The sequence below is a fragment of the Microtus oregoni genome, unplaced genomic scaffold (genome assembly GCF_018167655.1).
Source record: "Microtus oregoni isolate MIOR12 unplaced genomic scaffold, Mior012 000000F_ref0000247, whole genome shotgun sequence".
In the NCBI taxonomy this organism is placed as follows: Eukaryota; Metazoa; Chordata; class Mammalia; order Rodentia; family Cricetidae; genus Microtus; species Microtus oregoni.
Window position 1 is genome coordinate 60,077,104 of NW_024543059.1, and position 16,194 is coordinate 60,093,297.

The 16,194-nt window shown below is 38.5% G+C and overlaps 2 protein-coding genes across 5 annotated transcripts in view; one reads left to right on the forward strand and one right to left on the reverse strand.

The window, feature by feature from the left end:
* Spata1 (spermatogenesis associated 1) overlaps positions 1–6,491 on the forward strand; it is a 38,380-nt gene extending 31,889 nt beyond the window's left edge. For all 4 annotated transcript variants that reach the window (XM_041668297.1, XM_041668152.1, XM_041668210.1 and 1 more), the window contains 2 exons: positions 2,044–2,103; positions 6,368–6,491. In XM_041668297.1, the coding sequence (XP_041524231.1) occupies positions 2,044–2,103; positions 6,368–6,396 (89 nt within the window). In that variant the 3' untranslated portion in view covers positions 6,397–6,491. The remainder of the gene's footprint in view (positions 1–2,043; positions 2,104–6,367) is intronic.
* Positions 1,009–15,178, reverse strand: Ctbs (chitobiase). The gene is made up of 7 exons (XM_041668508.1): positions 15,029–15,178; positions 11,367–11,505; positions 10,516–10,724; positions 6,348–6,519; positions 4,944–5,041; positions 4,498–4,659; positions 1,009–1,378 (listed from the first exon to the last, which is right to left on the reverse strand). Exons 1-7 carry the CDS (start codon positions 15,161–15,163, stop codon positions 1,187–1,189), a joined length of 1,107 nt encoding a protein of 368 aa, XP_041524442.1. The 5' UTR covers positions 15,164–15,178; the 3' UTR covers positions 1,009–1,186.
* Between the last annotated feature and the right edge of the window lie 1,016 nt (positions 15,179–16,194).

Consider the following 16,194-nt stretch of genomic DNA (forward strand, 5'->3'; position numbering starts at 1 on the left):
TTTTCAGGAAGTAATATATATTTATAATGTTATGATTTATTGTATTTTTATTTAATTTTATATGCACGGATGTTTGTATGTCTGTGTACCATGAGTGTGTCAGATCCCCTGGAACTGGAGTTAAAAGATCTCTGGGGAAGTGGACCTGGGAATTGAAACTCTTACCTGCTGAGCCAGTTCTCCAGACCTGTAACACTGTTGTTAGTTGCTTTGAGAAAGAGAACTAAAACTGCTTTACATTTAGAAATTTATTTTCACAAAAGTGATCTTTTAGAAAAAGACAGTAAGAATAATGTTCTTATGTAGCTTAAAAGCAAACTGCAAATGTCGAAGAAAAACAAGAAAACTAGGCAAGAAATGAGTATTAATAAGTGAAGGACCATGAATGACTACAAGTATAAACAGTGAATAGAATCAAGTTCAACAGCAGCTGCTTCTCACTACAAGAATTTTACACATAAATCTCACAGCAGGTACTTCTAATTTACTGCTTAAAATATTACCAAATTATCTTCTCACGTTTAATATGTATGCATACTTTTATCTCATGCACTCTCTTAATGGATTAAGTGATGCTAATGTGGGTATGTCATGAAGCATTCATATGTACTATGAGGAGTTAAGCAGAAAAATCATGTCTAATCATTTTAATGAATCTGAAGAGATACCATATTCCTGGTTCTAAATTTAAGATTTGTTGAAAATAAATTCAACATAAACTGCTTCTTAAAGACTAGGCCTTAATTTCCATTTCAAGTTACAGAGTTCTTGTCAATTTTTTATTAGCACGTAATAATTGTAAAAAATAATGGGCTTCATTCTGATATTTTATATATGTATATAACCTAATTTGATCATATTCATTCCCCACCACATTACTCTCTTTTGTCTAGTAGTTACACATATTTTTAAAATCAGTAATGATTTTTAACGGTATATTCAGCATGAAATTTTGAAAGCAATTTTCCTAACTAAATTATAATATTGAAACATAGAGAAGTATTTAAGTATCTTTTATGTTCAAATAAAAATTTATTTCTTACCCGTTTTTTGAGTATACCAATAGGTAAGTTATGACAACATGAAAAAATATACATTTTTATCTTTGCATGAAATTAGACTCACTTATACAACTCATTCTTGCAAAAATCTAATAGTCTGACAAAAAGATGCTCCTCTCTCTCCATCACAACCATGGTTTTAAGGCTCCCCACATTGCTTTTGTTTGCTCTCTGGCTAGAGTGTCTTCTGAGTAATCAAGACAGTTTGCATTCCACATGCCAATGCCCCGCAAGCCATAGTTTTTGACATATACTGCCTTTAATGAAATGCTCTGGGGGTTATCATACCACACTTGATGAAAACGGCCAGCGGGATCCTATACAAAAACAAGTAAATTGGAAATTTAAAGAATTCAGTACAGCAGAGGAAAAGTTCTTAAATTCAAGGATTCAAAATGCATGCAAAGAAATAATGAAAATTTTATAGCACATTACTTTCCTGTTGTGTTACTTCATGGTTATATACATGATATTCCTAAATATTACCTTGTGGTACTTGAGCAACAGAAAATTTATCTAACAATTTAACCTCCTAATGTAACCTCCTAATGTCTTCTATTTAAGAGCCTCCTGTCTTAAGATTCTTTATTTGATCTGTTCTAATGACTGTCATCTAAGAGGCTCACTTGAATCATTGTAAATCATGGAGCATTCACATTTATAGACTCTAGAAGGGTCTGGTGATGAGCACCTGGCGCTCACAGGGATGAGGCAAGAAGATCATGAGTTCAGGGCAAGCCTAAGCTACACAGTGAGACCCTGTCTAGAACAATACAAGACACAACTAACAGTTCAGATCCCTATGTCTCACTCCACATAAAACTTAACGAATCAAATTCTTCTAAGGCAGGTGCTAGGATTCATATTTGTTTGTCCTCTGTGTTAATATTCCACTGGGTAACTGATATGCAAGCCAAGTTAAAAAGAGAAACTGCTGCTGTCCATTAAAACCAGCTTGTTTGCTTGTTTGTATTCTTTACAGTTTCTGGAAGTGTGCCAACTTCGACAGATGACGACTGTGATAAATCGGCCAGAAGAACAGGTAATAGCAGTGAAGGAGGAAAGTGCCATCTGCCTGGGTCTTACAGAATCGATTCTAAAAGGCTGCTGGAGGGGACTCCCTGGATGACTTAGCACAGAACTGATCAAGAACAATGAACTAGATTGTGGTCTTGTACCCTGTACCACTCTCAAGAAACACATGGGTTATTTAAAAATAAATGACAGGACCAGATGTAGGCAAAAGAACAAATGAAGGAGGAAAATATTAGGAGAAAAAAACCGGAACTATAGTGAAAAATATGTTTTATATGCATGAAGAAACCACTTAAAGGCAATTCTGAATGAATGACAGTAATGTTTTTATCTGTGGTGGCACTCTTGGAATTAGTTTTTTGATTAGTCTACTTTGAAGAACAATAGTAATTTCATAAGCAAATAGGCTGTGGTACATTACAGTTTAGTGAAGTCATTCAAGAAGGCATATCTGATTCTTCATTTTTTACTTTGTGGATTGATTGGTTTAAGCATGCTTAAAATATACATTCTAGAATATTGAGTCCAAGACGAAGCTGCTATTGCTGAACCAAATGAAAAAGCTGAATGATTCTTTTCAGATATAACAGAAACTTGATTTACTGTGATTGAAAATGAGGAACATAGTCATAAGAATAGACTGTTGCTTAAAGTGCCATCAGATGGCCTCCAAGGCTCCCCAAAATGTTTCATGAATTATTTGACATCTACTAGTATGTTCTGGATAGTGGTTACCAACACACACAGTCAGATGAAAGGAATAGCTCATGAGTAAGAAGTAAGAGTTCAAGAGCTTTAGACATAAAGAAATCAAAGGAAAAATGCTGTCCACCTTGATTTTATCATTGGATGCTGTGTATTGCATTGAAAACCACTCTACATCCCATTGATATATGCAACTAATGCATGTGAATAAAAATATTTTAAAGTATGTCTAGGAAATAAACATTCTTAACCCCAAAACTAATCTATTCTTTCAAAGAAACTAAAATGGTGTTTATATCAGAAGACGTGGCTGGGGAGAATGGGAGACGTTCAAATGACACACTACTTAGTCAGACAAGGAAATAAGTCAGAGAGATGAAGTACCACCATCACTAAGAGCAAGGTAGCAAGGGATTACATATTTTACAATTGCTGATTTTAACTGATCTCACTATAAAAGAACTGTCTGAAGTAAGACACATGTAATGGATATCAAAGCAGGTTGTATACCATAAATAATATTTTCTTGAAATTATATCTATTTTTAAAAATATGTTTCTGCATCTTCTCATTTAGTAAAAAAAAATACACCAATGATTATAAAACAATCTATGACAGTATATACTATCATTTTTTATATATTTATTTAAATTATATATAATTGATTACTATAACAATAAAATACTGTTCCCCTACCCTGTTCTGAGTGGACTGAAGCAGGTTCTATGTTAAATAAACAGCTTTATGTATTGCAGTATTTCTTAAATATTTTAATATAATTCCATACAATAGAAATCCCAGGGAGGCTGGAGAAATGGCTCAGCGGTTAAGAGCACTAGCTGTTCTTCCAGAGGTCCTGAGTTCAATTCCCAGCAACCACATGGTGGCTCACAACCATCTGTAATGAGATCTGGTGCCCTCTTCTGGCCTGCAGATGTACATGCAATGGCAAAACACTGTATACATAATAAATGAATAAATAAAAAATCTTTTTTTTTTTAAAAGAAATCCCAGATCAATAGATATAGCCAACTGTTTTCTAAATATGCTTGGTCATTACACATGCATGCAATTTGCATATATGTGCATGTCTGTGCATATGCTAACAGTTCTCAGAACAGAGTTCTAATATTGCATATATGTATATGTATGTCCACGTTTGTATGTGTGTATATGCTATACATATAGATATATGTATGTTTTCTTATGCAATGTCTTTCTGTTTCTTCTAAAATTCCTTAAATTTGTTTTACTTGTAAAATAAAATTGACAAATGCTGCTTTTCAGTATAAAAACTTAACGACTCATCTATTAATCTCAGCTTCATTCCCACCTCTCTGAATCTCATTAGAATTGTTAAGCTATTTTGAAATAAATGGAGACTTTCAAATATAAAACCTACTTTGTCCAAAGCCCTTTGAAAAGCAAATTACCTTAGCATAATTGTCAGCTATTAAGGTAGCCCTGTTTGTGATATGCATAAACATTCAAAAGAAAGTAGATCAAGCAGAGTATTGCACTAGTAACGTAACTTCGGTTGTTCCCCAGTCAACTAAATTTCCTGATTACACAGACTCAAAGACAGATTTATGCACATAAACAGTAAAACTGGTAAATTACTAATATCAACTATATAACCACAAAATACAGAATTATGGAAACTAGTAAAGGTCATACATAGTTTATGACAGTTTACCTTGTAGTTATAATAGGGAGCTTGCTGGTCCTCATCCCACTGGCTACCAGAAACAGAACTATTTACTTGCTTCATGATCAGTTTGTAGGGTACCTGACGTCCTGCAGCATCGCTGCAAGGAGCCCCTCGAAAAGGGACCTTTGCAATGGTGCAGACGTCATCCTAGAAATACAAAAATGTTCATGTTATTACTAAGAAAGTTTAAAAATCCAAATGAGACAAGTAATAAAAACTGTTAGAAGATTCAGTATTATCTGAATGTACAGAATAATCATTAAATTGATAATAAAATGAAAATGCATGGCATTCAGAAACTTCCATATTAAAGAATTAAAAAAAAGTTTAGCTTCAAAATATATTTCAGAAATTATTTAAAGTTTCACATATTCAAAGCAGAACAAAATATATAATGGAGTAATACTACATAACAAATAAGTTGTTCTTACCTCTGATATATTCAAGCAGATATAATCATAACCATACCAGGGAATACCCATTATGAGTTTCTTAGGGCTAATGCCCATCTTGATGTAGTCAATATATCCTAGTCACAAGGGGATAGAAAACCACATAATTCTGTTTATATATCTGTTAATATGTACATAGAAGCTAGGCAACTACGGAAAATCTTAAGCTTGTAGAAACAGGTACATTTGTGCAGATACATCTTCTATGATAATAAAAGTCATCCCTTAAGAACTGGAAGTCCTATGTCATACTTTCTAAGTTTTCATTTTTAATAAGAGACAATATCCAATGAAGATGATATGATAACAAAATACACAAAATATAATTGGAGAAATGGAAATTGCAAGAAACCATACTAATTTAACGTGTTAGCTGTTAACATTTTTGATATTTGAGATTCTAAAGCTTCTATAATCTTAAAACTCTGTGGCAGTGATACTCAAACTTTCTTTTAGAAGCTCAAGTGTTCCACCTTTAAAAATACTCTGTATGTTTCCTAATGGCTACATAAGAAATGTCCTTGCTCTTATTCTGTAGTAACCTGTAGTTTAGGACACAAAGAATGAACAAACTCCATCTACTCATGAGAACAGTGACTGACTGGATCTTGTGCCAGTCCTGTGCAGGTAGTCACAGCTGCTACAAGCTTCAGAGTGTGCAGTCCTCGGAAGACACTGCAGCTCTGGCTTGTACATCCTTTCTATCTACCTCAAGTGGTCCCTGAGCCGCGTGCGTGCGTGCGTGCGTGCGTGCGCGTGTATGTGTGTGGTACAGTTCCCGTAAGTTCCTATCTGTGGTTTAGTCCATATACAATTATTGTCTGCACTCTGACCAGCTGTGAATTTCTGCATTTAAATTCCATAATATTAAAAATATCTTGGCACATGAAAAGAGTGTTAGACTTGGTTGAAGTATAATGTAGGATCAATAATAATATAGCTATCCCATGATCTGTAATAAGAAATAAATGAAATTTTCAATTTTTTTTGTAAATACTAAAGCATTGCAATTTAATTTTATTTATTGTATAATACATTTTATAATACATTTTATTATATTTTATTTATAAAGCAAGCTTTTATATAAAAGGTATATAAATAATTTTGAAAAACTAAAAGGTACTTTAGTGTGTGAGGTTTTGGAGTAAATATTACCAAGTGATCATTTCCTTTTTTTTTTTTAAAGATTTATTTATTTATTATGTATACAACATTCCTTCCATGTATGCTTGTATGCCAGAAGAGGGCACCAGATCTCATTATATATGGCTTTGAGCCACCATGTGTTTGCTGGGAATTGAACTCAGGACCTCTGGAAGAGCAGTCAGTGCTCTTAACCACTGAGCCATCTCTCCAGCCCGTGATCATTTCTTGAATTCTTACCAGCTAATGTCTGATTATAGGGAGCATTAGCTGCTGCAATACATTCTGACCAGATCTGACTTTGCTCATCGTAAGACATGACGAAGAGAAAATCACAGGCACCCGCAATTCCCATGTAATTATAGCACCTTTTGTCTATGTTCTTTGGTGACCAAGCTACATCAAAGGTTACCTGTGGGAAAAAAACTGCATATTATTTTATATAACATGGAAAAGTATATTATACCAGATTTTTATCATTCTCTTGCCTCATTCTACTAAAGAATAAAGAACTGCTTACAATGTATGCATATGCGATTGGATGCATGTAGAAGAGGTCTAATAAATATATTTTGTTATTACACTGGACTGGCCTGCGCATGTGTCTGGATACACAAGGACTAGGAGCACAGCACTATAAAGAAAAAGAATTTCAAATTCCGATGTTCTCAAAGTCTGGGCTGGTAACTCACTGACTGAAAGAAGCAGGTTCAATAGTAACACTATGATGGGGCCCTGGAGAAGTGTAAGAAGAAGCCACATGAGAAGAAATCAAATACAGAGACGTTACCTCGGGGTACTACCTGAGGTATTCTGAGTTAGTCCCTGAATCATAATTATATGACATGGTAGCGTGGACCCAATATTACAGCCAGAGAATTGGGCTTCATTCATCAACTCAAAATGCTTAGCTTATCATTTAAATGATCTTACTTTCTGGACACAGCCAAATGAAACAGGTGATAAAATATCCTTTACTTTGAATGGTGATCACCCAGGATAACTCACTTCAAATATCTTTTTACCTTAACAGAATATTAATACATTTTATTGTATAAAAATTTATAAAATCTCACCAAATGTTTCCCCTTAATCAGGCACCCAGTAAACACAAATTATAGTAAAATGAGTCTTTATATAAAGTCTTTATATTTTGTCTAACTTATATCAGCAAAACTTTCAGACTTTCTCAAAGTTTTCCCTGTGATTCAATGAGTACTACAACAAATGGTTATGAAGTAAAATTTTTACCTGTTGGACCCATTTTGTCACTGCCTCTTATTACAAAATGGGAGCTGTCTTGCAGTAGTTGACAGAGTGAGTACTTCTAAGCAGTTAAATTCCAGTCTACTCTGTTACTGTTTCTATGTCTTGAATACTAAAGAGTCTTCACTTGAATTGCCTGTCATGGTTTATCTTACACTTTTGAGTGAGTGGTTAGAGACAGGAAAGGCAAAGCCTTGAGTTGTAGTGTTAGCTCTTACAGCTTCCCCTTGCTAAGTCACATGAGGCATCTGTCTTAGTTAGGTTTCTATTGCTGTGAAGAGACACCATGACCATGGCAGCTTTTACAAAGGAAAACACTTAGTTTCACAGGTCATGGCGGGAAGCATGGCGGCACGCATGCACATATGGTGCTAGAGAAGGAGCCGAAAGTTCTACATCTTGATGTGCAGGCAATAGGAAGTGAACCATCTACCACCTTGGACATATTGAGACCTCAAAGCCTGCCCCCAAGTGACACACTTCCTCCCACTAGACCACGCCATCTAATATAGTGTCACTCCCTATAGAAGAAGCATGAAACCATCACAGCATCTGAGTCTACTTTCAGAACGAGGATGAAGAAAGAACTCTTCACAGGCATTTCCAGCTATTTAACTCTGCATTCTTATGAAGCTCAGTTTCCCACTCAAGGCTCTCTATTTTGGGCATTTTTGTTTTCTGATCTGTAGCTTAAGAACCTTTGAGCCATGACAGGAATGACTCCTTTTTAAGTGGTCTATCTTTTGTTCTGTTCTCTCTTTTTTATAATGGAATTCTCAAGTATTATTTCAAGATTAACCTGTATAAATGATATATACCTTTTTAAATCTTTTAATTTATTCAGAACTGGCAAGATGACTCAGGATAAAGGCACTTGCCACCAAGTGTGGAAACCTCAGTTCATTCCCTGGAACTGGTGGAAGGAGAGAAATGACTCCCCAGAGTTGTCCTTTGACTCTCTCTCTCTCTCTCTCTCTCTCTCTCTCTCACACACACACACACACACTCACACACACACACACACACACACTCACACACACACACACACATATTCATGCACAGATTAAATAAATTAAATTTAAAAAATTCAAACAAGCATTTAGCAAACATTTCCTGAGTGCAAGAGTGATGCCATCATACCAGTCTAAATCATAAATCTCCTTCCTACTCCATTATGTTCATCCTGTGTCTTCTAGTTTTACCAATGAGTCTTGTACCAGCTCTGCTAGAATCACCAAAGGCACAATGGTAAAAATGCAGTCCCCCAAGCTCTGTCCCACATTCAATGAATTAGTGTTAAGAAATTTTAAATATTAGCATCCTCATGTGATCCAAAGCAAGTTTCATAATCACTGGTTTATAGTACTTATGATGCTCTACCTTGGATGAATATTACATGTATATATAAGAGATACTCAAAATATACATATTTTACATAATGGTGAGTTCTACATCCATTGATTCTACCTAGATAAAAATTGTTTGCTAATTGTCTATAGTGAACATGTATGAATATTTTCTTACCCTTATATCCTCAAGAATACAATGTCATAGCTATGTATGTAATATTTACATTCTATTGGGTATTATAAGTAATACAAAGATGATTTAAAGTATATGGGCAGTTTTGCATAGGTTTTATCAAATATTTGCCATTTTGTACATGACTTTTATATCTATAGGTTTTGATATCCAAAGTCCCAGAAACAACTTTCATGGATACCAAGGACAATGTTTATGAGTCCTACTTAAATAAATACTTTGACTTTATTGAGACAGCATCCCACTGTGTAGCCCAGACTAGCCTTGAAATCCCAGTATTCCTGCCTCTATCAATTAAGGACTGGGATTAAACATGTACCATCACATACGGTAGGACTTTAAATGTTTAAAGATAGGGATCATTAATTTGCTCAGTGTGGTAGTTCGAATAGGTATGGCCCCCCCATCGACTCACGTGTTTCAATGCTTGGCCCATAGGTAGTAACATTATTAGGAGGTGTGGCCTTATTGGAGTGGGTGTGTCATTGTTGGAGGAAGAGTGTCACTGTAGAGGTTGGCTTTGATGTCTGCATGCTCAAGCTACACCTAGTGTGGTACACACCGTATTCTTTTGCTGCCTATGGATAAGGATGTATAGCTCTCAGCTCCCTCTCCAGCACCTCTGCCTGCATGCCACCATGTATCTCACCAAGACAATAATGGACTAAACTTTTTTTTTTAATATTTATTTATTATGTATACAATATTCTGTCTATGTGTATCTCTGCAGGCCAGAAGAGGGCACCAGACCTCATTACAGATGGTTGTGAGCCACCATGTGGTTGCTGGGAATTGAACTCAGGACCTTTGGAAGAGCAGGCAATGCTCTTAACCTCTGAGCCATCTCTCCAGCCCCTGGACTAAACTTGTAATACTATAAGTCAGCCCCAATTAAATGCTTTCCTTTTGTAAGAGTTGCCATGGTCATGGTGTCTCTTCAAAGCAAAAGAAACCCTAACTAAGACAGTAACCATTTTTTATTTTACAGTGCTGGAGGTTGTACCCAGGGCCTCATGAATATTTCTGGAAAAGACTCTCTAGTATGTGTACACAGGTATTTAGGGTTTCGTTCTTTTTTAAGACCCTGGGTTATCTTACTATGTGGCTATGTTTAACAGCCCTGATCTGGAAGCATGCAGCCCTCTGCTACTTACGTATTGTCTGGCAAGATGCCTTGCGTTGGGATCTGCTGTAATGACATTCAGATGTTACAGTTCTGACTGGCTGTACAGCATTAGTCCTGCAAGAGTGCTTTGCAAATAATAGAGACTGCAGAGAATGAGGCAACTCCCCAGCACTACTTCTCCATTTTAGTGCCTGCTTTTTCTGCTCTGTACTAGTAAAAGGCAGTTTAGACCCTTCTGACTTCCTGCTGCCCCATAGCCTGCAGTGCTGCAGTTAAGTAGACAAAACAATCCCCATGTTGTATTTTGTTATTACTAGAAATTTAGGAACTTAATATTAACACACCAGAAAAGGTGTTCTGGGAAGTATATGCAGAAATTCCTTCACCATTACTATAAAACTAAGATATCACAAGTCATACTTTCATGAATATATTGATTAAAATCCAAAAATAACAAAAATGAATATTTTTTACCTGTGATCCCTCGATCTCACGATGGAAACTTTCGGTGGTTTCTCTGACCAAAGCCGTCAATGCTTCATATTCAGGTGATGAGCAATTGACTTCTTGTTCTATGTCTATATTAATTCCATCCATATATTGTATTTTGGCCAAATTAACTTTTTGAGCTATCCACGATGCTCTGAAGGTAGGATCAATGATGTCCTTCAGGGAGACATCACCTTTGGAAGACACAGACATAATTATACAGATGCTTTTTCAAAGTTAAAAGCCATTTACTTACTTCACAAAGCCCAAAATGTCTTTCAGACACATCATAATCTTTGGAATGTTAAGCCTCTAATGTGCTTTCCAAATGGAGAAATCGTATGCCAAATAGCAGCCACTGCTGACTAATCTTCAAAATGGTCATTATGAGTAAAATCACTCTCAGAAGCAGCACTTGTAGGCCAGAAATAAAGGTCAGCATGCTGTAATTGGCAATCACATTTTCTCAAGAACAAGTGGTTTTATTTAACTCTTAAAAAAAAAAAAAGCCGGGTGGTGGTGGTGCACGCCTTTAATCCCATCACTCGGGAGGCAGAGGCAGGCGAATCTCTGGGAGTTCGAGGTCAGCCTGGTCTACAAGAGCTAGTTCCAGGACAGGCACCAAAAAGTTATAGAGAAACACTGTCTTGAAAAACCAAATAAATAAATACATACATACATACATACATAAAAAGATCAGTATTGTTGGACTAGATTTACCAGTATCTACAATTAACTTTAGGTCTTGAAGAAGAAAGGCATAAAAAAGGACTATAGTAAATAAAACACATACTTTTTTTCCATTGGCTAGGCACATGTGTCTGCTAATAACATACCTTTTAGCACTACTCTGGCTCCTTTGGAATGAGCATAACACATAAGTTCTGGGTCATATTTTCCAAAAACTGCCACAGTTGTAATCTGTGACCAGTCATAAGATTTCCAAGTTTTCTGTCCAACATCAAATATAAAGACCTGCCAGGAAAAGAGGGGTGGACACCAACACTGAATCCGAGATTATTATACTGACATCCAGATACGTGAACCACTTCCCTGTCAGGTATTGTGGTGGACCCTGGGCACAGAGTGCAGGATGAAGACATCAGGCTACCAGCGGAACTGCTGGCTCCATGGGCCTGGAAGAAGCACTGGCTATTGTCAAGGCCTGAAGACAAAAAGAGCACAGTGACTATGAATGTTTACTATGGCAGACACCTAGGATTTAGAGAAAGTACAGAAAAGAAGCAGAGAATGGTTAATCTGGGGTAAACTGTGAGTGGCTGTGTCAGTAATTCAGCCCTATTGAGAAGTTAGCATCCTGAGGGAAATGGAGAGAACAAACACTTTAGTATAATGGACTCACCTAAGAACATCACTCATCTAGACTAAGGTAGCCACTGACACACCAAACTGTATCTCAGTGAACTTCTACATAGAATCAGTGGCAATTCTGAAGTCTGACGCCACGGAGGTTCACTTAAGGTTTTACTATCGATTAAATATATATATCTTCCAAACAAGCAAAACAAAACAAAAAGCTTGTGACAGAGTTGAAATGAGAAAACCGTCCACTTTCCACATTTATGGTTTTTGTGTTGTTTTGCCTGCGTTCCTCATCACCTAATGTTAGGACACAAAGATTTTTTAAAGGAAAAGGAATGCATCTAAAAAAAAAATCTGCTGCTGAAGTGAGAAAGGGGCCCAAACTGGAATCACAGGAGGGAAGTGTTGGGGTGGATGAGATGAGATCATAAGTGGGGGCCCCGCAAAGGTGGCAGCAGTGCAGCTGACATCAGAGTTTGATGAGCTCCAGCTTCTTCCTGTTTCAGATGGAGCCACAGATGTTGGTTGTTTCTCTGTGTGCTCTTGATGGAGCTGACTTAGAGTAGCAGTCAAGTCCAATTTTAAAGTAATTTGTTCCTCCAGCATCCTTCCCCCGTCAAAGATAATTCTAGAGGCACAACAGCATCACTGTTCATGTTCCTTTTACCTCAAGGTATTAATTTATGGATCTTGTAAATTCTGAATGAATTCCAGTAAAATGTAGGAGAGGCATTTTGCTCTGCACTAGAGGCACAGAAAGACCAAGGTGTCCCCTAGGAAATTAATTACAATAGCATTAAGGCATGCAAGGAGATGCAGGAGCCTGTGATACGATATAAAGGGAATCTGCTAGTCAGGTGACAAATTCACGATGTCTGCAAGTTAGGGGACTTCTACAACCTGCATGATGAAAAGGAAGATATACACAAGTGAACATTTGCAGACAACGAAGTCAAAGTCCTTACAACTAGGTATTCTGAGACTCTAGAACCAAAGGCAGCTACAACACAGAAATGCTAACGAGAATGGAACCATATAAAATTAATAAGTCAGGCGACAGTCTCAAGCAGCATTTTGGGGACCACAGGAGGATGGAGGGGAAGGGCTGTGTAAAGCACTAACCATAATCGTAAAGGCCAACATTTAATTCTCTCATCCTCCCTCTTATCCTTTAGAATTAACTATGCATAGTTAATTTTTTTCCTGCCAAGCAACTATCCAATAAACTACACACAAAATGTGAAACTGAATGGCCCAATGTTTAATTTCTCATAGTTAAGATTCAATTTGTTAAAAACAAAAACCCCATCTAGGGCCTTTGATAAAACAGTAAGCACTCTCAATCTTGGAAATACAAAGGAAGAGGGTGTTGGGTCTGGCATGGTGGAGAATGGTGTCGTGTTTAGGTGACTATTACGGTGATGAACACCAGGGCCAAAGCAGCTTGGGGAGGAGAGGGTTTATTTAGTTCATGCTCCCACATCACCGTTCATCCTCACAGGAAGTCAGGACAGGAACTCGAACAGCACAGGAACCTGGAGGATTGCTCGGCCTGCATTCTTGGAGACTCCAGTGTAGTGAGGAGCGGTGGGCTGCATTCCCACCCAGCTCCCGCATGGCTAGCTTTATACCGGAAATAATTACACGGAAACTGTATTTTTTTAAACACTGCTTGGCTCATTAGCTCTAGCCTCTTACTGGCTAATTCTCATATCCTAATTAACCCATTTCTAATAATCTGTGTAGCACTATGAGGTGGTAGCTTACCAGGAAGGATCTTAACCTGCGTCCATCTTGGAGAGTAGAGCTATGGCGACTGCCTCATTTCCCTTCTTCCCAGCATTCTGTTCGGTCTACTCCGCCTATCTAAATTTTGCCCTATCAGGCCAAGCAGCTTTCTTTATTAATTAACCAATGAAAGCAACAGATAGACATATGACCCTCCTCCATAACCCCAGGACCACTTGCCCAGGGATGGGCTCCCACGTCAATCACTGATTAAGAAAATTCCCTACAGGCTTGCCTACAGCAGGTTTCTCAACTGATGACCCCTCCTCTCTGAAGACTCCAGTTTGTGTCGAGTTGATGGAAAGGCAGCCAGTACAAACGGTGTTCATCCTCAAAGCACAGTTCAGACCCAGTATCCCCCCCCCCCCCCCGCCCCAAACACACACATATTCAGGGGGAGGGAGGTCGCATCATCTAGTCTTCCCATTTCAAAAAACAAAAAGCCAGTGAAGGCCTCGTTACTATGAGTATATGAGTGAGCAGAATTTTGTTTCTTTGTAATTCAAAAAGCTCACAAATACTATATAACCCACTAAGTACTGAGTACCACAATAAATCAGACTGTTAAAACCACTTAATTAGGGAGAGGAGCTTCAGGCTGAAACCAGTCAACTGACTAATCTCTGAGTAGGTAAGTCCAGCCAGATCATAAAAATGTAAACAACTATCCTTTGCCAACCAACTACTTCTCTTCCAGATTCGGCCAAGAATAAAAGGCCCATTACTCAGGATCTTAACTTCTGAGCTTTCTATGAGTGCTGCCCATGACCACTGCTCAAAGAAACGTTAATGGATCCAAATCTTTCCCTTTGTAGGATGTTAGGTTTCCACAGTAGGCAGAATCTACAAAAACAGTCACTATTTTTTCTAAACAATGTGTGCAAACACAGGGATTTAAATAATCTATGCCTCAAAACCAAATACAAGGTTAAGACCCATGAATTGTTCCTTCTTTGCACAAATTTGTTAGACTCTGACCTCTTTTGACTTCCTCTAGGTCCAGCTACCGCTGTCAACTCGTTATGTGGCTCCATAAGTCTTAAGATTGGGTTAAAGGAACGTTTACTCAAATACTTGTTTTTGTCCCACTCCTGCGTGGGTGAGCGTCCTTAACGAAAGAACTAATCCGCAACAAGAGTAAAGGTCAGGAGAACCGGATCGCCTACCCTCGCCGCAGGAGGCTGAGCTGGCGGGAACAGGAGCCAGCCTTGGGAAAACCGTGAGGCTGGAGCACTAGCGGGCTCAGGCCGCGGCCAGGGAAACCGCCGCACCCAGAGTTCCCGTCTACTCGGAAGGGAATCCGAAAAGAGGAAGGCTCGGGTGGTTAACGCCGCTGTGAGCGCCGCGACTTCTCTCGGCCAGACCGAGGGGCAGAGGGAGTGCTCACCTCGAAGTCGGGGCGATGGCGGATCGGTCGGCAGAGCGCGGCGTCCGAGCACGGGCAGTCCCCGGCCGAGAGCTGGAGCGCCATCAGCATTAGCAGCAGCAGCTGCGGGAGTCCCGGGACAGCAGGCAACTCCATGCCTGGCGTGCGGGAGGCCGGAAGGCACCGCCTGAGGGGCGGGGCCTGCTGCTGAGGGGCGGGGCCGGCCTACTGCGGGGTGCCTGTGGCCTAGAGGGCGGGGCCTGTTCGGTGGGGGTGGGGCCTAGAGGGCGGGTCCTACTGCAGTGGGGATAACTTGGGGCCTACCAGGTATCTCAGCTGGACTGCTTTTATCTTCTCTGTCCCTTTTCACCATGCCATGGTGGTGTGTTCTGAAGGATTTTTTGCTCATCCATCTTACAATTGTTTTAGAATCACTTGCTTAGCATTGCTCCCCCCTCGTATCCATGCCGGAAGCTCAGTGCAAGCTTGGCTTGTAGTAAATACTTAATAAACCGGTCATAAATACTTAATAAACTCCAAGAGCTCATGTTTTCTTTCTAAAACTAAAATTCGATCAAAAAGAAAAAAAAAGGGGGCATTCTTTACCAAGTCTCTACACAGGATGTTAAAGGAAACATGTAAAATAAATGGAGTGATATTATTATCTTATTACCAGATTTTGCTTGTGTGTATTGTGATTTTCCAGCATGAACTAAAGTGGATTTAAAGATAAAAATTCTGAGCTGGGCGGTGGTGGCGCACGCCTTTAATCCCAGCACTCGGGAGGCAGAGGCAGGCGGATCTCTGTGAGTTCGAGACCAGCCTGGTCTACAGAGCTAGTTCCAGGACAGGCTCCAAAGCCACAGAGAAACCCTGTCTCGAAAAACCAAAAATAAAATAAAATAAAGATAAAAATTCTGTGCAGTGATCTTGGATTAGAGTCACAACTTCATGAAGCGCCTTTTTTTTTTTTTTTTTGATTTTTTCGAGACAGGGTTTCTCCGTAGCTTTTTTTTTTTTTTTTTTTTTTTTTGGTTCCCGTCCCGGAACTAGCTCTTCTAGACCAGGCTTTTTTTTTTAAAATATTTATTTATTTATTTATTTATTTATTCATTATGTATACAATGTTCTGTCTGTGTGTATCCCTGCAGGCCAGAAGAGGGCACCAGACCTCATTACAGATGGTT

Coding starts and splice junctions, on each gene's coding strand:
- Ctbs (XM_041668508.1), bottom strand. CDS start 15,163: ATGGAGTTGCCTGCTGTCCCGGGACTCCCGCAGCTGCTGCTGCTAATG. Junction 11,506..15,028: donor GCCATCGCCCCGACTTCGAG/GTGAGCACTCCC, acceptor TTTTCCTGGCAG/GTCTTTATATTTGATGTTGG. Junction 1,379..4,497: donor CTCCCTATTATAACTACAAG/GTAAACTGTCAT, acceptor GTTTTTGTATAG/GATCCCGCTGGCCGTTTTCA.